General features: G+C 41.4%; 1 protein-coding gene across 8 annotated transcripts in view; it reads right to left on the minus strand.

Moving 5' to 3' along the window:
* Window positions 1–5886, minus strand: part of REPS1 (RALBP1 associated Eps domain containing 1) — an 88664-nt gene extending 82778 nt beyond the window's left edge. For 3 of the 8 annotated variants that reach the window (XM_061130441.1, XM_061130438.1, XM_061130436.1), the window contains exon 1: window positions 5636–5882. In XM_061130441.1, coding sequence (XP_060986424.1) covers window positions 5636–5788 — 153 coding nt within the window. In that variant the 5' untranslated portion in view covers window positions 5789–5882. Of the gene's footprint in view, window positions 1–5635 lie in introns of all 8 variants that reach the window. The other 5 variants (XM_061130437.1, XM_061130434.1, XM_061130439.1 and 2 more) reach the window with 4 other exon arrangements.
* Window positions 5887–24338: the final 18452 nt, after the last annotated feature.

Below are 24338 nucleotides of genomic sequence, written 5' to 3' on the forward strand. Positions count from 1 at the left end.
AGGAAACCAGATCTGAAAGAGACACGTGCACCCCAATGTTCATCGCAGCACTGTTTATAATAGCCAGGACATGGAAGCAACCTAGATGCCCATCAGCAGATGAATGGATAAGGAAGCTGTGGTACATATACACCATGGAATATTACTCAGCCATTAAAAAGAATTCATTTGAACCAGTCCTAATGAGATGGATGAAGCTGGAGCCCCTTATACAGAGTGAAGTAAGCCAGAAAGATAAAGAACATTACAGCATACTGACACATGTATATGGAATTTAGAAAGGTGATAACGATAACCCTATATGCAGAACAGAAAAAGAGACACAGAAATACAGAACAGACTTTTGAACTTTGTGGGAGAATGTGAGGGTGGGATATTTCAAAAGAACAGCATGTATACTATCTATGGTGAAACAGATCACCAGCCCAGGTGGGATGCACGGGACGGGTGTTCCGGCCTGGTGCACTGGGAGGACCCGGGGGAGTCGGGTGGAGGGGGAGGTGGGAGGGGGGACCGGGATTGGGAATGCGTGTAGATCCATGGCTGATTCATATCAATGTATGACAAAACCCACTGGAAAAAAAAAAATAATAATAATAAATTAAAAAAAATAATATGCATATAAAAAAAACAAAAAATATATATATATTATTTTTATAGTGTTATAATTATTTTAGCGATTACAAATGAAAAATCACTTCTCCAGAACAAACTTGACATTTATTAAGTTTGTAACTTTCAATGCACAAATGAAGCTCTGCTTCTTTAATCTTATTACTAATGAGTAGATCATATAATTGAACAAATTTCAAAAGAAAAATGAAATGGCTTATATTTCATTATTATCACTTTTCCTGAACTAAACAAACATGTTATTCAAGTATTCTACGAAGATATTGCTCAATACAAATAAACTTAAAGATTTTTCTCAGACTCATTAATGGGTACATTGCTTATAATCTTCAATAAAAGAACAATTACTACTAGGATCTTTTATCAAGCTATTGTGCATTCAAAGTCTATATGAAGTTTTAAAACATTTTCCAAAGTATAAATTTTAAATAAAAGCTAGAAAAACATACTGATTAGTGTGGTAAATAGCATACCTTCCCTAACATTTAAAAAATAATTCTGAAGATTATTTTTAAGCCACTGAATATTTTCAAGGTCAGCAGACAGCAAAATTCCTCATGATTAAATCCTACGAACCAGATTTTTCTCTGCCTAGTCTTGTTCCTCTCTGGTGTGGAGCATAACACTATGAAGCTCTAGCTCATTCACTTCATCAATTAACACACTGTCTCCCCAAACAAACCCTTAAGTTCAGAACAGGTTTTCCTCTGGTATTCCCAAACAAGTAGAATGAACACTGCTTCTCCTGCTGCAGAGCCCAGGCTCCAGCTGTGTGGACTTCAGGAGTTGCCACACACAGGCTCAGGAGTTACGGTGCATGGGCTTAGCTGCTCCGTGACAAGTGGGATCTTCCCAAATCAGGAATCGAACCCATGTCTCCTGCATTGGCAGGCGGATTCTTACCCACTGGACCACTAGGGAAGTCTAGGACAGTGTTGCAATGTGAAACTCAGGATACCATATACAAGAACCTTCCTAGTTCTCTGAAGTGACTATATTTCCAGACATCATCATGAATAAAAATATTTATTTTGCAAAGGAGGAAATCCACATGTAACTCAAAATCAAATCATTTAAAATCTCTACTCTTTGTAAAAACTATGGGCAAACCAAGTACATAAACGGTGAAAAGCAGGAAAGAGCTGACAGGTGGCAAGTAATAATGGTAAAGGAGAGGTATTCTATTCACTCGAGAGTTATTTACCACTTCTCTGCCTATCAAGTTTCCAGGTAATAAACAAGAATAATACTCTCTTCACAGGATTGTTTTGCAAGGATCAAATGAGTTCCTGCATGAAAATGACCTGCACAGTAAAAGGACACAATAGGCGCTCAATAAATGCCAGTTCCTTCCTCCTTCAGTTCTGGGCCCTCTGTTCTTTGTTCTCCATACTCCTTCCTCAGATGACTCAGTCTTCTCATGACTTTTATTAACAAATGCTGAAAACTACTATATCAATCAAAGCCCTGATGTGTAAAAATGCATGCCTACTGTGTGAGAAGCTGTCTGGTCTCTACCTCCAAGATATGCAGGGGAGAAAGGCAGAGGAGAGATCCCAAACACACAAATTTCACTGCAAGAACCAGCACTCAGAGCGGACACTCACACATTTCCAACTATCTCCTGGAGTACTGCCATCTCAAAACATCTGTATTGCCATCTCAAAACACCTGAAAACAAACTCATCAATTTCTCTTAAAAAATCAGGCCCTCTTCCTGCCCCTTCTGTAACTGTGAGTGGTGTCCTACAGAGAATAAACCTTGCCCTTCTCTTCTCTCATCAAAATATCACCAGCTAACCCAGGCTCATCAAGGCCTACGTCCATCATCCTCTACTGTATCTTCAGCCTCATTTTCTGATCAACTGTTACCAGCAGAGTCCAGACCAAGTTTTCTAAATCTTGGCACTACTGACATTTTCAGCCGGATGACTCTCTGTTGTCCTGTGTACTGTAGGCTGTTGAGCAGCACTCTTGCCTCCATCTACCAGACGCCAGTAGAACTGCTCCCTCCCTGAGTTATGACAACCAAATATGTCTCCAAGTGCCTTTTGGGTGGCAAAATCCCCTTTCCCCTAGCCGTCCCCACCCCCACAGTTGAGCTCCAAGGCCCTGTTCCTCATCACTTCATTTACATGTGAAAGAATCAGTCCCCACTGTCTTCTTCCCCCTACTTTGTTGCTCTGGTCTCCTAATGCCTCCTAAGAGCGTTAGTAGCTCAGTCATGTCCAACTCCTTGCAACCCCATGGACTGTGGCCCGCTAGGCACCTCTGTCCATGGAATTCTTCAGGCAAGAATACTGGAGTGGGATGCCATTCCCTTCTCTGGTGGATCTTCCCAACCCAGGGATGGAACCCAGGTCTCCTGCATTGCAGGTAGGTATATTCTTTACTGTCTGAGCCACCAGAAATGCCTCCTAAAGCACAGCTTTTATGAGTCAGTTCTCTTTAAATCTGTAACTCCCTGCCAGCTTCACAATTAGTTCAAAGCTCTCCACCCAGTCTCAAACATTTACCACGAAACACCTCACACCGTGCTACCCAACCGCCCTTCAGTAACACAGACCTGCTCATCCAGCCCTTCCTTTCCTGTTCTACTGCTGCCACCCTAGTTTGGGCGCCCAGTACCTGGCACCCATTCTGAGCCACTGCTCAGCCTCCTTCCCTAGCCTCTCATCTTTCTCACTCGAAAACTATCAGTGAGTCTCCACCGCCTCCTGAAATATAAAATTGGCCTGTTCTTCAGAATATTTCCCAATGAGGTCTCTAAGTACCAGTATCTCCAAAACATACTACAGCTTTGGCAAAACTGGCTTATCTGCTAGTCCTTGCAAGGGGTCCTACCCACACTTTCTACCTCTGGCTGTGCTTTAGCTCCGCCTGGAAATCCTCTTCATCCCTCCACACTACTGTAAGGTCCCTCTGAATTAAGTGAAGAGGCCTTTCCTGGTCACACCCTCCTTTTTTCATCTCATGGCATTCACACTGCTTTGTTACATGTTTATTTCTGGAGCTTACAAGGTCCTTGAGAACTTCTTACTCCTGCTGTGATGCCCTGCAACACCTAGCCCAGTGCTAAGTGAGTTGTTCCAAATGTTTTCAACTTCGGAAGCAAGGGAGGACTGTGTTTTCCGACAATCCTGAGCTTCCATTAGGGAATTAAGTCCACATTCCTCTTTTGTTCCACGTTTTATCTCCTAGGCCAATTTTTTAAGTAAATTGCTTTCAAGATACCCAGAAAGCTATAAGAATTGTGCTTTAGGGAGTTCCTACAGTTTCCAACTTATTAATATAACTGAATCCTGAATATTTACGCTATTTAAGTTCTCTAAAAAAAAGAAAGCAATAGAAATTTATTTTTGAGTGTAAATGAAATTGAGCATGACATGAAAATAAGTTGGACTGGGTTAAACATATTTGAAGCAAAGGTTAATTAAGCCTAATTTGTATCCTAAACAGTAATATAATGTCCTAAAGTCTTCATGCACCCTTAAAAATATGAATGTCAGTTGATTTCAGCTTACCCTACCCCAAAGAAAGAAACCAAATAGAACATGGGAGGTTCCCCCTTAATTTTAATTTTCTAATGTCTTGCACGTATTTCTACAAAAATAGCAAAATCATTAGTGAGTATGTTCCTGTAAGTCTAACTCCAAAGCCATAAGGGGAACATACAGTACTCACACAGCAGGGGTCAGCAGTTAGAGTCCCTGTTTTGTATGCTCCTGAGCTAAAAGTGATTTTTACATTTTTAAAAGACTGCAAGAACAAAAACAAAGAATATACATACAAAGACTGTATGTGGCCAGCAGACCCTAAAATATTTACTTTGTCTCTTCAGCAGAATGAATATGAGACTCCCAGCTGCTGGTGTGTAAGACGCCCAATTTTCCTCCCAAAATTTTTAAAAAGCAACATAAAACAAACCAGATTATGTGAAAAGAACTCGTTCAATTTAATCACAATTAATGCACAGATAACTTCTAAAATAGAGGCCTGTGTGGACATTTTTATATTTCCCAGAAGCTTCCTCAGAAGGAACTTGACCCTCATTCTAAGCACACTTAGGCTTGAAGAGTTTAAAGGGCCTGGCCCAAAGTCACACTGCAGGTTAATAGAGTGGGGATCAAGGGTCCAGGCCTGAAAACTCCTGATTCAGGGCTCTCTGCAATACACTACATCATACCTATGCACATGGCCATAAGTTTTGTAGATTTGGCTTGGATCATCATAAAGAGGAAAGCTTAAAACCTGTTCCCGTACGCTGTTTAGACAAAATCTTACTAGCAGTTATGAATCATGAGGCCCAGAGTAACATCAATGCTCACCACATACATTAGATAAGACGGAGAAAGCTTAAAACTTAACTCTCCTCTCTCCTCTAGGGCATTGAGGCAAATACGCACCTTTGACTTGCAGTTGCTCAATACTTATCTACCAACCCAATCCACCAGTTCCACCAAATGCTATCGAATGCCAATAGAAAAACCAGCCACGCATCCTAAAGTTCTTTCCATACCTGCTTGCAAACTATTAGTTAAAAGTTCACATTTTTTAATCTCCTTGAGAATTCAGCTTCCTTAAGAAAAAAGAAAAGTAGATCCCAAGACCAAGGATTCAAAAGCATGGTAACAATCCCAGATCTTTCATCTCAAGTTGCTCTTCCAGGGTTGAAAAATCCAGATTCTGCCGGGCAGCCGAGAGATACAGGGCTTACGCTCTCCAGAGATAATAGAGAGACCACCACCCCCTCCCCAACCCCCACAGTATCTCTGCCTGACTTTTGTCCTCCAAGAGCGACCCCCTCCCCCTCGCGGGTCCCGGCCGCCCGGGCACCTGCGGCCCCAGCCCGCAGCGGAGGAGTCCGGGGAACCTGCCCACCGCCGGCCCTTCGGGAAACGGCGCCCACTCCCACCGCGCGGAAGCAGGCGGCTAGAGGCCCAAGCCGCCGGGAAGGGAGCCCCCTCGGCGGCCGGCCGACCCCCGGACGCGGCGGCGTTACCTGGAGGACCACGTCGTTGGGCAGCTGCGCGGCCCGGAACAGCTCCAGCACTCGCCCGTTGGCCGACACCTTCTTGGTGCTCTCGATGTCGCAGTAGGAGAAGAGATCCGAGTAGTATTTCTGCTCCGCATCGCTGAGCGTTAAACCTTCCATCTTCGCCTCCGCTCACGGCCACCCCGCCCCGCATGCAACACCGGGGGCCCGGCCCCGCGACCCCGCGATGGCGGGGGCTGCGCGCCGCCCGGCCTCCTTCTCCTCCTCGCCCCCCGCCCCGAAGCGGCTGGGAGCCCCGGCCTCACACGCGCGGGGGGCGTCGGAGCTACAGGGCCCGGAGGTCGCGGGGAGGGGGCCCGGCTGGGCTCGGCGCGCCGCCGCCGACGAGGCCCCGCGCGGCGCGCGGCTCCGGCTCCGCCTCGGCGGCCGCGGGGAGAACACGGGGAAGGAGGCGGGGGCCGCGGCGGCGCGGGGCCGGGGCGGGCTCCGCCACCGCCTCCGCCGCGGGTTCGAGTCTCTCCGGCTGCCCGCCGCTTCCCCCAAGACTTCCCGCCTCGCCTTCCCCTTCCGTCCACGCCCCCGGAGCGGCAGCACTTCGCGGAAAAGTTGTGGGGCTTCTAGTCTAAAGTTTCGGGGGTTCAGGGCTGAGCGCGGCCGCCGCTCCGCCTCCCTCTGCCGCCATTTACTGCGCCCCGGCCCGGCCCCCGACGCGACCGCAGCAACTCTGACAGCGGCGGCCGCGCTCCAGACCCGGATGTGAGGCCGGGAGGAGAGAGCGCGAGAGGGAGAGAGAAACACCCACCGGGCTGGCTCGGCCGCTCCCGGGAGAGGGGGCCGCAGCGCCCCCTGGTGGCCGGAGCTCCGCGGCGGAGGGTCGAGCCGCCTTCCGCGTTGGGCCGGCAAAGCTGGGACCCCTGGGGGCAGCGACCAGTGGGGAAAGCCGGCAGTCCATTCATACCAGGAGAGCCTAGAAACGGGCTGCAGTGTGGATTATTTCAAAGCTTCTGGCACCGAATGGTTAATAAACATTGAGTGAAAGGGGAACATTGTTCAGGTTCTTATCCGTTGTACAGCTTTGAGGTCAGATGTTACCGAGGATCAATTCAGTATTTCTATGTGCTCTGAAGGGCTATGAGCATGCAACCAACCCATCTGAGAACTCTCATCGTATAGGCACTAGCCACTGAGACCCAACTCCCACTCTGGCTCCAAACCGTGTTTACCTGAGAAACAAAATTGCTGAATAGAGGGAACAGCTGGCAAACTTCATCTCGTTATACAAGGTGGTTCTGGTCATGAATATATACCATACCTTAGTGTCATAAATATATACCAACAGCTCTCTAAACCTGCTTAGACTCTGGGCCGACCACAGGGGCTTGCTCTGGCGACCCCTAATTGCCTCCTTTATGAAAATGATGTGTTTGCACTGTTGTATTCTACACCTATCTGGGAGATGCTTCTTAAGATGTCTCAAATAGAATATCATAATAGTTTGTCCCGAACAAATAGGAAATAGTTCAAAAACAGCAGCTAGGGTAGAATTAGACTTTTCAGTTTGGGTTTTTATTTCGTCTGCTACAGGTTATTCCGCAGAGTGCTGACCTTACAGATGACCCATGAAAGGAAAGTGTTGCAGGTTTACAATCCTCTATTTGGAATTCCAAAATTCAAAGGCACTGAAAACCCCAATGTTTGGGGTTTCTTTCTTTTTTTTTTTTGGTAACACTTTGTCAGCAAAACCTGCCCTACCTCATTTGGAGGCAAAAATCTCAACTCAACTTACATGAGGCTATTTATAGTCGTTATATATGCCACTTAAGTGTCAATATTTATTCATTTTACTCCAGGCTTTAATGGAATGTTAAAATACACACAACTGTAGACATTGCATTACCTTTCTTGTTTTAAAAAAAACAAACGAAGAGGGATTGTGGGACTATATTAGAATACTAGCACTTTATATACTTACATATATAACATGATATTAACCTTAAGTTTCTTTATTTCTAAAACTTTAAATTTGTCACAGCAATACCTCACATGCCCTTATAGGACACCTACCAGAGGTGATCGGAGACCCACAGATGTCCTGTCTTCCAAAGGTGTGAAAGGGAGGAGCATATGAGATAGGAATTGGCTCATTCATGATCATCTCCAGCTTCTTTTTCTCCACACTCTTCCTAGACCCTGAAGCTCTTTCCTGCCCCAGGGCCTTTGCTCCTGCCACTTGAAATACACTTCCCATAAGCCTTTGTGAGACTTGCTCTCTCACACCTCGGGTCCCTGCACAGGTATCGCCTCCTCAGAGAGAGACCTCCCTCAACACCTGATCTGAAATAGCCCCCACCACTCCAGTGGTTAAGAATCTGCCTGCCAGTGCAGGGGACACAGGTTTGATCCATGGTCAAGGATGATTCCACATGGTCAAGGAAGACTCCACATGCCAAGGAGCAACTAAGCCCCTGCACCACAATTGCTGAAGCCTAGAGGCCGGTCCTCTACAAGAGAAGCCCACACACAGCCAGGAAGACCCAGCACAGCCATTAATAAAAATAAAATAGCCCCCCCACCACTCTATCCCCTAATCTGAATTATTTTTCTTTGTAGCACTTTTCACTCCCTGACATTCACATATATTTTTGTTTACATTCTGAGAATTGAGATATATCTGACATACAATCTTTTGTATGGTGGTGAGGGGAGTCCTGAACATCAGTACTTGCAAGGAGCACTGTATCTGTGTAATATTTCCTCCAAACACACACATACACACTCAAAAAACCAGAAAGCCTTGCATGAAGGGGAGACCTTTGCCAGCCCCAGCCAGATACTGGGTTGGCCTGGTGTTGGAGGGTTTGACAGTTTCACAAATGCAAGGGTTTTTTCCTATAATCTGTTACTTAAATTTATATTTTAAGGTACAAATGAGAAAAAAAAATTAATATACAGACCCTTTGAGGCCAAGTCTAATTCTTTTCTATACATGTCTAGGTATATCAGTTTTAAAAAGGGACATCACGAGAATGCTGTTTTAAAACAGCTAGTCTATAGTATATAGCTACAAATTTAAAGATACGGGTCTTCAGGTAAGATCAATATATTCTGAGCTAGTGACACAGAGAATATAGAATGGCCTTTTGAAAGTACAGCTGATGTGTCAGCAGGGAGATAATGTTCTGTGGAGATGGGACCCCATACTCTGGGACGCAGTAGCATCCTAAATTAGCCATCTTGTACGTTACTCTGCCTCCAATAGGTAGACTATATCGGACAGAGAACCAAGGGATAGAAGCGAAACTGGCTGCACTTACCTTTGCCCTCAGGGACCCACTCCGGGGAGTTTCCCTTCCCCTCAACCTTAGAGTTTGAGCATGCAAAAGTCCTGGTTCTGACATAGGACTGTTTCCACTCGGAGGCTTATTATTAGTCCCATTAAACTGTATGCCACAAATGGTGTTCTGTCGCTTGAGGCTCCTTGTGTCAATAGATCAGTAGGGAACAAAAGAATCAACATACTGTAAGGCAACTGAACCAGCTCAACTACCCACACACTTCTGTTCCTATCAAGTGACTGACTTGGTGCTTACCAACCTGTTGCACTTAATATTGTAACTGTTGTGCTCACTTCGGCAGCACATATAGTAAAATATTGTAACTGTTATGATTGGGGTTTCCCTAGTAGCTCTGTTTGTAAAGAATCTGCCTGCAACGTGGGAGACCCGGGGTTCAATCCATCAGTCGGGAATATCCCCTGGAGAAGGAAATGGCAACCCACTCCAGTACTCTTGCCTGGAGAATTCCATGGACAGAGGAGCCTGGCAGGCTACAGTCCATGGGGTCACAAAGAGTTGGACACGACTGTGTGACTAACTTTTAGTTTTTTCATAATTGGATTAAATATTATGTAATCTAATTAGGAAAACATAATTTTTCTTTCTATGGAAACTAAGAACATGCTGATGGTAAACTACTAAGAAAAGTGGCTGTTGAATTAGCTGGTGAGCTCATGAGGAAAGACGAAGTTGCAAGAAATACCACCATATCTATGGGTTGGGCACACAGGATATTGATGTCTGCTTCTTGTTCGATTGGTTGATGTAGTGATCGGAATGGAATATAGTTTCTTTCCTGTAATTATAAGTTTCTGTTTTTTTATAATTTTTGAAAAGCTAATAATCTTTATAAAAATATACACACTCATGGTAAAAACTCAGAAAAGAACAAAGAAAAAAAAAGTTACCTGAAATCCTCCCATCAACAGACAACCTCTGTTAACATCTGGATGAATATCTTTCTTAACATTGTTTACTTAAAATTCACACAAAAAGACAGGCAAACAATATCAAGTAAAAGGACGTATTTTTATATAACATATAAATATATATACATTATATTTTATATATATTATGCTATATATACACATTACAAATATATAATTTAAAAATCAATGGATGCATTATTTATTACCATATATTATTACTGCAACATATATTCCATCATATATTTAATATCGTGTGCCTACTTCCTTGTCATATCTTTTGTATGTAACAGGTCTTTTTCACTGAACTATAGATTGTACTTGTAAAGGAGTTATCACTTTTCTCCAAGCAATATGAATCTTACTGATTTCTTCTTTTGGTGTGTTCAGTTGCTCAGTCATGTCTGACTCTTTTGACCCCATGAACTGTAGCCTGCCAGGCTCCTCTGTCCATTGGATTTTCCAGGCAAGACTACTGGAGCAGGTTGCCATTCCTTCTTTTTCTTTTGGAGTCATCAATAGAAATGATATATAATCAGGTTAACTTAAAAAACCACAACTATATCCTCCAGAAACCACATGAGGCAATCTTGTACTGTCTTACCAATGGGATCTATTTTCATTACTTAATAGGAGAGAATCATAAAATGATTAATTTTTTTAGATGTTGCAGTTGAGGTTTAGTAATGAGATCGAAAACACCAGATAAATGTAAAATCTCAGATAAGCATCAAATCCACCAGAAACAGAGGCATAAAAATCTATACAAAATTGTTGACACAGCAAAACTAAATCAACTCTTTATAAAAACAAAATTCTCAGGAGAGATTAATGAAAAATGGAAAAGCAAATAAAGATAAAAAATAAAAATCTAAATAAAAACCAAACCAATAAATATTTATTACTTACTTATGCAAGGCAGTTGTCCCCATAAATATCCTTTGTAAACCTTCTCAATTTAGTATGTATTCAATATTCTGAATTTTTAGCAAGGGAAGAGTCAGAATGGTTTCCCTCTTCTTTAAAGTACTGAAGCATGCAGAGGTAGTTGCAAAAAAATACTAAATGTATGTTGCTTATTATTAGTAGTGTTTTCTAAAGCAAAAGCTTAAACTTGGGCAGGGCCATCTCTAAAAACTGCAACTTTTTAAACTAGTAATTTAACAAAAATAAAACAATCTGTCCTTAATTCTGTATCTACAATCTTCATTAGTATCTCTTAACATCCATCACCCTACCATGAAAATATATTACAGTATTATGGATTCCATAACCTTTAATGGGGCCTAGGAGCTAGAGGTTTTCTGCTTTGTGAAGTATTTTTCCATTTTAACACTTTTTTTTAAGTATCCAAGGATACTTAAAGGTTATCTCTGCACAATCTTAAAAGTAAAAATGTGTAAAGTGAAAATGAATATAAATCTTAATGGCTACAGTAACAGTAAGGTAACAAGTAATGAAAACAGATAATACTAGCTTGAGGTAAAATAGCTTTGAAGTGTGATTCTGGCAATTGCAGTTCAGTCACTCAGTTGTGTCCGACTCATTGTGACCACATGGACTGCACCTTGCCAGGCTTCCCTGTCCTTCACTGTCTCCCTGTGTTTAGTTTTTAGTCAAGTTGCACAGCACGTGGGATCTTAATTCCTCAATCAGGGATCGAACCCACCACCCCTGCCTTGGAAGAGCAGCAGAGCCTAAACCACTGGATCACCAGGGAAATCCCTGGGGCAAGTTTAATGTCTGTCAGTCACAGCGTCCTCTGTGAAATGGGATGCTTTATTTGGCCAGTATAAGAACAAGAATGCATATAAAAGTTTGTTATCAACTGATGTTTAACTACTGGCAGCTATTATCAAGGACAGACATGGTCAAGATCTGTTTGCTTATATTTGTTCTTGTTATTTATTCAAGTAATTCAAACAATCAGGGATATTCTTTATTAAGATTTAATAGCAATTTACAGCATGTGGTTATTAGCTGTAAAATCCATTTCCTCCTAGTCTTTAAGTTTTTACTGTACTATAAACCCTCTGGACAAAGAAAAACTGATGTGTCTAGTGCTTTGGAGACATAAAACAAGTGTTATGGCCAGTAAGCATCTAGTGCTTAAAATCTACTTACCTTTTTATTTCAAGGATTACATAAGTGTAGTGGGATCAAACACTTTAAACACTGTATGTGGCTTTTAAATTTTCTCTAGTATGTATAATCTTCCTTAGCAGCGGCATGGTGTTGAACTTAATTTTGTCAGTCAAACCTCAGAATCTCCCCGTTAAAGTGTAATCATTTAAGTCATCAGTCTCTTTCATGTAAATGCTCAGCCTTTCATATTTCTTCCTCTTTTCTCTGTTTTCCTCCCAGATGCCACGGGGTTATATGAGGGCAGAAGATGGAGATCAGCTGACACAATTTCTTGACTGTGAGCGAGAAGGGGCCTCAAGTCCACAGGCCGGAGTCCTTGTGCCATCCTCTGGTTTCACTGCAAAGTGGCTGGTGTGGCCTGGTCCCAAAGTCTATGTGAGGTATCCTCAGAGCTAGTCTGGCCTGTTGGGGCACCAGGCTGGTATCATAAAACCACTTGTAAATCTTTAATTTCTAATCATTCAGTCTCAGCACTTGGTAGCTTCTGTAGTCACCAGCACTTTCATTAGTAGCTCCGTTGGTCCATGTGGGAACTTGGGGAGGTGGGTGCTTCTTAGAACTGAGAACTGGGCCTAGGCAGGTGCTTTGGTTATCCACTGCTACATAACATATTATCCCCAAATTGTGTGCCAGAAAACATGATTTTGTGGGTCAGGGGTTTGGGAAAGCCTCAGCGAGGCAGGTATCTTTTGTTGTATCTTACCCTGTGGTCATCTGAAGGCTTGACAGGGTTGGATGTCCAAGATGATTCACTCATGTGGGTAGCAATTAACGCTGACTGTTGTCTGGGAATTCATCTAGGGCTATCTTCTGGAGCATGTCATGACAACTCCATCTGCCTGGACTTCTTACAGCACAGTGGCTGAGTCTTTAGAGAGAGCATTTAAAGACATGCATGCAAGGAGATCAAGGCAGAAATAATGCAATAGAATTTTAAGGCATCTTATTGATTACATGTGAGTCATGAGGCAAATGCAGATTTAATAAAATGAAAATTATATCCCACCTTTTGATGAAAGGATCCACTGTTTCTCATTATAATGAATAAGTCACATAAAATGACTTGCCTTTTTAAACCATATATGTTATAAATGACAAAAAATGAAAACAACTGACCAGGGACTTGACTTTAGACTGCATTTCTCTGTCACTCAATCAATACCACATCTTTCTGTTGCTGGCTTGGTATTATTGCCACTTTCCTATCGAGATCATGTCTCCAAATTAACTGGATATTCTTTTTGTATTTACCATGGGAATGATTCACCCATAAAACCATTTGATACTTTGGAGTGGTGGTTCTTTGGCAACTTTATTAATTTCTGCGTAGCCAACTGACCTATTCAGGTTTTCTTTCTCTTGTTGAATAACTTTTTTTCCTCAAAAATTTATCCATTGCATTAATATTTTTAAATTGGCATCTATAGTTTTTAATACGCTTTTTGTAACTATTTTAAAGACAGAACCTAATTAAGTTTCAAGACAGAAGATAAGTTTAATTACTTTCTTGGATTATTTTAAAAAATAGATTCATAGTGCCTTAAAAGTTTTACTTTTTTTTTTTTTTGAAGTTTTACTTTTGTCATTGTGAAAATTTACTGCTTGGATAGTAGCAAAACTGATTTTACCAAAATAAGTTTATCTCAGGTAAGAACTATAAAATGTAACTATATGCCACTTTCCATAGCATATAAAATCTCATAAAGGTTAATCCAACAAGAGGTCAATAAAGTCACTGATAGTCTCAGTGATCTCAGGGTTCACAATGCCCATGTTTCCCAGATTAATACTTTCATTTAAGAACAGAAAACTGTTTTCCCAAAGTAACTTAATAAGCCAGTTCATTAACTCAAAGAGAATAATTTTCAAAGGGTTATTTATTACCAAGGCAATCATCAAGATAATCACTATATGTACAAAAATAAATTTAAAAAAAAATAAATTCCCCTGAAGATTCAAAACCAAAATTTCCCCAAAATTGCCTGATAACCAAAATGAAATTTGCTTTTGTTTGGTTAGTTTGTTGTTGATGGTCATATTTTTAGAAATTGGAGACTTTTAAAAAACAAATAGTTGCTTAACCTGGCCAATTTCTCCACAACTCAAGATATGCTCTCCAATTAGCCAATTCAAGTGATCAAACTGAGGAGTCATCAGAGTGATTTTGTCGTACAAATGCATAGGAATAATTGGATTCCACAATTTTAATATCTTATTCTTCTCTTTTATGATAGAATTCTCCAAAATGAATTTACTAACGTTTTTTCTCCGTCTTCCTTCCTTTTCCTCTTTTCTCCTGCCTTCTCTCCCTCCCCTCACCTTCATTCATCAGTTATTAAACACATATCAGGCACTGTATTAAGTCTGAGGATTTGAAGAAAACATGTCTTGCCTTTAAAGAGATAAGAAGCTAGAGAGGGTGGCATTCACTATGAGTGAACAAGTAATTATGTAGGGAGGAGCATGGTCTAAGAGACAGGAACAGAATACCTTAGAATATGTAGAGAAGTTTCGTGTGTAGACTGGGAGTGGTGAGAAGTAAGTTGAATGTCATCTTTTACTGTTGACCCTTCCATCAGGAGAGAACTGCAGGGTGATGATGAATAATTTGATAGATAGAAAAGGACATGTGAGAGTTAACAAGGTGAAAGAAATGGCATGTCCAATTACATCTTTGAAGATGAGAAACTGAAGAATGGAACTAGAGCTGATGTTGAAGGCAAAGGTAAGTGAAAGGTAATGGGGGAAAAAAGGAGAGAAAAATTTAAAAGAGTTACACAGGCGGAATAAATTCCAGTGTTCTGCTGTACAACCAAGTTTGGACACGTAACAATACTATATCATACACTTGAAAATTTGTTAAGTGGAAAACTCAAGTTAAGGGTTTTACTACAATATATTTGAAAAACAACAACAATATTCCCACAGTACAAATCCTTGTGTTGACCAGATTGAACCTTAGTGGAGAGTGATGCCTGGTTCTCTGTTTCAGCCAGATCCCAGAATCTACTTGACATTTCTGTTTTGTAATTTATGTCCTGTTGCCTTCATCATTTTGAGAAAAAGGTGGTTTATTTTGAAATAAGACTATGATGTTTTTAAATCTGCTCTAATTAGATCAACTAGAGTTATTTTAAAGACATTGTTTGTTGTGATGAGCTTTGGAATAAGAGAACTACCATTTACTTTACATTTGACATCCAGGTACTTTTCTACCTATTTCCTTTATATTTGTCTTTCTTTCATTTTCCTAGGGCCATCACTGATACACATTCATTGAATGTTCCAATATATCTCTAACCCTCTAAAGGTTCTAGTTGTTCAAGATATGTAGGACTTTCAAAACATCTTGGGGACTTGGCTTACACCTGTAAATTCCTGTCATGGAAATACTTGGTTAAGTTTAGTTCATTTCAAGCAAATATTTATTGAGCACCTAGTAGGTGTTAATAATTCTACACCTAAATGCTGAGAACAGAGAGCTGAATACCACAATCATGGCCATTGAGGAATTTATAGTACAATGGAGGAGACAAGTGTATGCTACCTAACAAATTCTTTTCCATCTCTTGTGTTGTATATTATCTCTATGTAACTCCCCACCCCCACCACCACCTCTGAGTCCCAAGCTGGCCTTGTCTCTAGTTCAAGGATGTCTGGTTCTCCTCTGCTGGCCTTTGATCCCCTTTCATGTGACTATTTTGCAGTAGCTTGTGACATTTCAAGCTGCTGACTAGAAACGCTGTGTTTTCCCCAGCTTGTCTGCACTGGAGAGAAGGAATGCAGAAATCTCACCTCAGTTTCAGAGGATTTGAAGTTAAGCTCTCCTCACTCCCAAGGAGAGCAAAACTGTCAAGTTTTAATGAGGAAATTACCTTCTAAACTCTCAAGGTCTATCATGTAAGCGCCCCAGAGAAGAAGGCAACATGAAGGGAAATAATGCTTCTGAGAAAAAAGGGAAGTAGGTGAGGAGGGATTTTCCAACAAGAGGGGATTCCCAGAGGGCCCTTTGAGAGGCTGGGGGTTGATCCTGGAGAAGCAGTCTAGGAGGCTTTAGGCCACTGCTCAAGAGAAGAGGGGTGAGCACGAGAGACATTGTCTGAAGGCCCAGTAGTCTCAGAGTCCCTGATTTCACTGGAGAAGCCACTTGTCTAAGAACAGGGACCAAACCAGGCTTTCTCTGGTCCACACTCGGTACTCAGTCCCAGCAGAGCGGAGCCCACTCAGGCTTCTCCATGTATCATTGCCCAAGGGGACCCGCCTCCAGTCTTGTCAAGACCTCGAATAGCCATACCTCCGAGAGCAAAGGGCAAAAGCTCTACTCTTAGCTAACAAGAGGTGGGAAGGGGAAATTCCCCCATACTTAATTAGGGGCAGAACCAGCGAAGTTAACAATCAGCCTAGGATATGATAATGACTGACCTCACTGTTAGCTGTCTGCTCTCCTCTAGGCCGTCTAATCTGTGTGCACCCACCTGCTCATTTACCACCGACACTTTTTCAGTCTTCATGGCAAGCCATTACATGAAAACTATCCATGTCATTGGGCCTTCCCAGATGGCTCAGTCTTAAAAAAATCCACCTGCTAAAGCAGGTGTCGCAGGAGACACGGGTTCGATCCCTGGGTCAGGAAGATCCCATGGAGGAGGAAATGACAACCAACTTATGGACAGGGGAGCCTGATGGGCTACAGTTCATGGAGGTTGCAAAGAGTCAGACACGATGAAGCAACTGAGCATGCATACATACACATCCATGTCAATTAATATTCTAGAAAAAATTTCAGGAAAAAAACATTCATTTCTTTCCCATTATCCAACTCTACTACATTCAATTCCACCTTGCTTATAGTCTGACTTTATTTTTGAACTTGACCTTTATAGTAGACCCTAGACTTGGTGCTACTAATACTTTTGGTTCTTTGGAATGTGGCCATTGCACATGATTTTGACTTCCTTCCAGGAGAGCTCAATCTTCCTGCTCCTGCTTCCTGCTCAGTCTCCTGCCTTACGTGGACCCTAGTCAACTCCTGCCCCTTGGCTGGTGCCCTAAGCAGGCTGTGTTCTTCCCTCATCTCACCAAACAGAAGGGGGAGAATCAGGCCCTGTCCCTGAGTCTTAGAACAAACTCCAGGCTGTTGTCACCACGGCCCTATTTCCAGCCAGACTTCCCTGTGAGGTCCCCCTGTCGAGCTCCTTTGAGTCACCACGTGAATGTGCTTCCTGAACCACAGCAACTCTCTGGCAGTTTCAGAAACGAGCTTGGACTCTGCTCTGAAGGTGGAAAGAACCTGAAACCAGGCCCTGGGTGAAGTGCTGCGTCAGGCGACTGGAACAGCTCAGACTTGTGGGCGGAAGACACATCCGTACTGGTCCTCTCTGAGCACCTAACAGGGCTTCAAAGGAACCCTTTGCACGTCCTGAAATGTCTTAACCAACTGATGGGAAGTAGACCCACGGGGTTTCCATCACCCACACAAGGTTAAATTGCAGATTAACTTGTTTATAGCTGAGTAGAAAATTAAGTTACCATATCTGAGCAAGATCAGAAGTTCCCGCTGGTACCGCACGGCAGTTTCCTTCAGCTTCCTGGGTCCCTACGAAATTCAAGTCAGCAAAAGGAACATGGCACCCACTCTGTTATCTGGCAACTAGGCTGTAATACACACATTCTACTCATCAATTACAGAAGAGACTGGCTGACTTCACCCTAGACGAGGTTCCTCCCACAGCCTGGAAAGATAAGCTCCATCATTTAATCCAACTGTACTTAGGAATAATAATTACCATTCATTGAACGATTGCTTTGGGCTCGGTAAACCTCACAATTATTCTATAAAGAAAGGTTATTATTCCCATTTTACGTATGAAGGATAGAAGTCCTAGAGTGGTGGAACTCAAGCACACTCATGAAGTAATAGAGGTGGGATTCCAGCCACAGCTTGTTCAGCACCAAAGTGTGTTCTTTCACGTTTTCATCACTATTGAATGAGCGCACCAACTTCACTGAACCCATTTTTTTTTTCCAGAAAAAAGACCTTTATGTTTTGGCTGCACCATGCAGGATCTTAGCTCCTGGACCAGGGCGTGAACCTATACTCCCTTCAAGGGAAGCACAGAATCCTAACCCTGGACCACCAGGGAATTCTCCAAAATAACATTTTTTATAAAAAAAAAAAATTGAAGGGAATAAGAAAGCTACAATAAACATCTAGCTTGAAACATTTAGTGGCATAGTGGTAAAGAATCTGCCTACCAATGCAGGAGATGCAGGAGACACAAGTTCGATCCCTGGGTGGGGAAGATCCCCTAGAGTAGGAAATGGCAACCCACTCTAGTATTCTTGCCTGGAAAATTCCATGGACAGAGGAGCCTGGCAGGTTCATTGGATACCATACAGTCCGTGGTGTCACAAAAGAGTCAGATGCGACTGGGCACTCACAGCTTCAATTGAAGGAATAAAGATGTGTATATAATTTATATATCCTAAAACAATAATATATAAATTATAAAATAACACAATAAATTATTATACTTGGCAAGTGTGATGAAAGTTGTTTAAATAGTGTGTGGGGTGCGTGGGGTAGAGTGAAAGTCGCTCAGTCCTGTCCAACTCTTTGTGACTCCATGGACTGTAGCCCGCCAGGCTCCTCTGTCCATGGAATTCTCCAGGCCAGAATACTGGAGTAGGTAGCTGTTCTCTTCTCCAGGGGATCTTCCCAACCCAGGGACTGAACCCAGGTCTCCTGCATTGCAGGCGGATTCTTTACCAACTGGGCTACCATATAATGAATTAAATGTTACCATACAGCAAACTTGGGATATTTTGAGAAGTACATATCATTTAGCAGTGGCTTATTAGAAAATTATTAGCCTGAAATAAAGTTGATGCAAATATATAATGACACACATTAACAATGATGTATTTAATTAAAAGTCACTTATAATAAATCATAAACATACTTAACAATACATTTATGATAGTTAAGAAGCAGACTAACAGTAACTGAAAACAAGATTCATCACAAGCCAATTGTTGATGCCTCACAGTTAAGAAAGTGGCCTTCCTGATATCACTGAATTGCAGTGTTTTACCTGTGAAAAAACAAGTAGGTGCTTTGAAACATAGTTTTGTGACCATTATTATTATTTTTTAAATATTTATTTATTTGGCTGTGCTGGGTCTTCATTGCGGCATGTGGGATCTTTAGTTACAGCATATCAACTCTTACTTGTGGCGTGTGGGATTTTGTTCCCTGATCAGGAAAGGAACCTGGGCTCCCTGCACTGGGAGCACGGAGTCTTAGCCACTGGACCACCAGGAAAGTCCCTCTGACCATCATTCTTAAGGGTAGGTCTTTCTAATCTCTTACTTTCTCAGTGATGGCTGCTTACCCCATGTAAAGTCTCTCTAGCTTTAAGTAGTTTGAAAATAATAATTGGATTAATAGTTGAATTGATGAAAGTGAAAGTGAAGTCACTCAGTTGTGTCTGACTCTCTGCGACCTCATGGACCCCATGGAGCCTACCAGGCTCCTCCATCCATGGGATTTTCCAGGCAATAGTACTGGAGTGGGTTGCCATTTCCTTCTCCAGGGGATCTTCCCGACCCAGGGATCGAACCTGGGTCTCCCGATTGTAGACAGACGCTTTACCATCTGAGCCACCAGGGAAGTCCTAAATCACAGTTGTGTCCTACTCTTTGTGACCCCATGGACTATACAGTCCATGGAATTCTCTAGGCCAGAATACTGGAGTGGGTAGCCTTTCCCTTCTCCAAGGGTTCTTCTCAACCCAGGAATCGAACCCAGGTCTCCTGCATTGCAGGCGGATTCTTTACCAGCTGAGCCACAAGGGAAGCCAGTTGAATTGATAGTTGAAGATAAAAGCTGAATTTAGCAACTTATCAGAACCTCTCTACTTATGGGGAGGACAGAAAAACAACTACAAATAGAAGCTTTTGATCGTTGCCAAGTACTGAAAAGAGAGTGTTCGATAAGGGACTTACAAAATCTCAGTGGAGGTATTGTATTGCAGGTATTTCCCCAATAGAGGAAATGATTCTAGATATCAGATCAAAAAACTCTGTTAGGGTAAAGAGCAGCCTATTAATTCATGCTGGTGGTTGAGTCGCTAAGTGGTGACAGACTCTTGGCGACCCCATGGACTGCAGCATGCCAGGCTATTACAAACTTGGTTACTATTAACCCTTCTTCTGGATTTGTGTCATAGCTGGAGGAGCACCTGAAGTCCCCTAACTATTTAAAAGAGAAACCCATGTAGAAATATCTGGATGTTTGAGTTCTTAAATTAAAATCTAAATATTTGAATGACATTATCTATCAAACTCAGACTTTGTCAGCCCACAGAACTACTTAGCTATTTTAAGGAAATTTGTGGCAGTAAAAATCATGTACTGAGTTCCTTAGAAATCAATGAAAAGATTGGAATTAATTCTAGAAAAAAACGCCATTTATCAAAGAATGCTTATGACTTATTTAGGACATTCCATTTAATTTTAATCAATATTGCTAAGACCAAGAAAGAAAAAAATACAGTACATGTGCTTTCCCTACAATTTTTTATTATTTTATCCCCTAATTAAACATATAGAACAATTGCCAAAAAGATTTTAAAGATTTACTGTTACAGATATATCTTTTCAATTTATGTTGACCGAACATCAAACTACATTTCTCCTCTCTTTCTCTGAGGAGTTAAAAATATGTATTATGAATAGTAATAACTGATGGCTCACAGGTAGTTATTATAAAGAAATTTATATGCTATTAATAGCACTTAAAATTCACATCATGTTAATCAAGATGTCAAGGCAACCTAAGTGTCCATCAATAGATGAATGGATAAAGAAGATGTAGTATATCTACATAATGGAATATTACTCAGCCAAACAAAGCATGAAATTCTGCCATTTGCAACATGGATGGACCTAAAGGGTATTATCCTCAGTGAAATAAGTTAAACAGAGAAAGACAAATACTCTATGTTATATGTTGACTGCAAAAAGTAAAACCAACTAAAATATATAACAAACCAGAAACAAGCTCACAGATAGAACAAACTAGTGGCTACCTCTGGGGAGAGGGAAGGGAAGAGGGACAAGAGAGGTTTAGGAAATTAAAAGATACAAACTACTACATATAAACAAATAAGCAATAAGGGTATACCCTGCTGCACAGGAAAACAGCCCATCATTTTGTAATAACTTAAAGCAAAATATAATGTATAAAATACTGAATCACTATGTTGTACACCTGAACTATACTACAATAAAAATAAATAATTTTATAAGTTCACATCATATTATAAGCGACAATATCAATGAAATTTTCATTATTGTGATTGCTTGCACTTTATCATTAAAAATGCGTTCACAGAACTCTGCTCAGGGTTACGTGGCAGCCTGAATGGGACAGGGGTTTAGGGGAGAATGGATGCAAGTGTATGTATGGCTGAGTCCCTTCGCTGTTCACCTGTTGTGAAACTATCACATTGTTTGTTAATCGGCTATACCCCCAATATAAAATGAAAAGCTAAAAAATGCATTCAGTTAATTTTTGCATGTTTTTGTGGCTTATTTCAATTGAATATGGTCCAGATGAATTGATACTGAGGGCACAGGTATGTTAATCTCACATTAAAAGTGCAGTGGATGGACAAGGAAATGGCAACCCACTCCAGTATTCTTACCTGGAGAATTCCATGGACAGAGGAGCCTGGCGGGCTATAGTCTGTGACGTTGCAAGAGTTGGACACGACTTAGCAACTTAACTACTACTGCTGTGAACATTAATGCATGAGTATTTGTTTAAATACCTATTTTCACTTCTTTTGGTTATGTACCTAGGAACAGAATTGCTGTTTTGGGTTTTTTTTTTAATTCATAGCAATATTTTCCCTTCCCTTCCAGTAGTAGTAGGACAAGGAGAATTGGAAATATTTTATATTGGAAAGGGGCCTAAATTAATCTGGAGTCCTTAAACTTTGGTTTCCCTTAAACTTTCTGTAAGACTAACCTAAGTGAAATATTTTGTCATTAATCACAGTAATGTATTCATTTTGTAAGTAATGACTACTACTCAATTTAAAATTAATCTTCCTTTCAGAGTGGCCAGGTTTGCAGTGCCTACCAAGACAGTGTCAGTCAGGGCCGTGTGATCTTTGGTAGGTTACTTAATTTTTTGAGCCTCATTTTTCTCTTCTGTTGAGTGGGAGCTACCCGCTACATAGGATTAGTGTGCATTGCTCTCTCTTTGTTAACTTAGAAAGATGTTTACATTGGAGCTAATCTACCATTTAACAATTTTTTCAAGGGTCATATGATACATTTTGTTTCACAAATTTGGTATCAATTTAGGAGAATAATTTGAAAAGTGAATACTGTGAAAAGTCTATATAACTGTAGTTATTAAATGACTTGTAAACTATGTTTATATTCATATATTGCTATATTTAATCTTCTGGTTTTTTAGACCTCTTGGGAGGTCTCAGACTGCAATAACTAATGCTAGGGTAGCCGTTTGACATCTTTGGGTCAAGCTAATATTTTAATGAGAAGAATACCTGCATTTGTCAAAGAACTGGGGTTGCCACAGAAGTAAATTCCAATGATCAAGTGTCCAACCTGACTGTTTAAGGAAATATAGTTTGAAACAAACAAACAAAAAGTGCAGTGGAAATAGAACATAAATGCTGGTAATTATCCTAATTTTTTTGGTATTACCTCTTCCCTAGAAACTTGTTTAAATTTTGGTGAGGGTGGAAAAGATATTTAGTCTACAGTGACTAAGATAAGGAGTGGACACATCTACTCTTTCATTTTAATAGTTCTGAGAGGAGTCAAGATGTTAGAAAGGCAACCTTCAAGCCCATTCAACTAAACACTTGCTGAATAACTACTCCCTTCCTGGCATGGTGCTAAGCACTGCAAAGGATACAAAATCAACAAGACACTGTCCACCCCCAAGAATTTTACAGCCTCTAAGAGGAAATGACTATAGCACAAGTTCCATACAAGTTTACATAAATGTGTTATTCAGAACAGTAGACCGGAGCAACTTGGCCTTCCTGAGAGAGTTGTTGTTAACACACATCACTGAGAAAATAAATGGCTGTAGACTTAGAAAGTGGCTGATAGATTAGAAAGTGGTGGAGAGAGACCAAGAAAAAGGCAAATTCTAAAGTTTCTGCTAGGTCTTCTAAGCTGCTCAAGGGTCAGAGAGGAAGGTGCGTTTTTCAGCAGAGCACATTAATGAGACTTAGGAGTTTGGACCGGAAAGCTTAACTGCCCCACACAATAAGGAAGGGAACTGCAGGTTCTGAAGACCGAGAAGCAGGGCCTTAGGAAGCAGGTGGGGAGATGTGAGGACAGAGCCTGGCAGCAGATGCGGAGGCTGCAGCTGTGAGGAGGGGGGCCTGGGAGCAACTCTGGAGGCAGGGAAGTGAGGAGACTTGTAAAGAGGACAGGCTTCCCTCATAGTCCATCGATAAATCATCTGCCTACCATGCAGGAGGCCCCAGAGTTCGATTCCTGAGCCAGGAAGATCCCCTGGAGAAGGAAATGGCAACCCACTCCACTGTTCTTGCCTGGAGAATCCCATGGACAGAGGAACTGGGCAGGCTACAGTCCATGGGGGTCACAAGAATTGGACACAACTTAGCAACTAAACCACCACCACCACAAACTTCTTGCTTCTTGAATATAGCTTGCCTTCCTCCTTAAAACTTTGATAAAGCCTGATATTCATCACAAATGCCAAATGTTAGTTTCAGGAAGGAAGGGGGAAGGCGTCAGTGTGAAGGGTGGGGAGAGAAATGGAGTTTTTCCATGTCTGTTTTGGGTGGAATATCTGAACATTGACAATATATGAGATGTAATTAGGATTGGAGAACTCAGAACCGGTGGAAAGCAGAAGATACATCCTGAGAATTGCAAAAATAAAAGGAAGAGCATTGAACTTCCTAGAGGATCAGAGTAGTAAACTTGAATTAATTTTATTAAATTTCAGAGATGATGGTGAGATTTGCATTTCATAATATGACATGATATTACTGTCCTGGAAGATGCCCAAAGTGCCAGAGGACTCCCAAGAGAGGGATATGACATATTGGTGACAGAGGAGAATGGAGTGAAGGAAAAGATGCAGGGCCAGGCACAGTTACTGTATCAATTCATTTCCCAAGTTTTTTTTTGCAAAGAGGTAAGATGCTTCAAAAAGAGATGCAGTTTAATTTAATCATTATTATAACCCTGTAGGTAGGTTTTAGTATCACTAATTTTTAT

The sequence above is a fragment of the Dama dama genome, chromosome 26 (assembly GCF_033118175.1).
Source record: "Dama dama isolate Ldn47 chromosome 26, ASM3311817v1, whole genome shotgun sequence".
Taxonomy (NCBI): domain Eukaryota; kingdom Metazoa; phylum Chordata; class Mammalia; order Artiodactyla; family Cervidae; genus Dama; species Dama dama.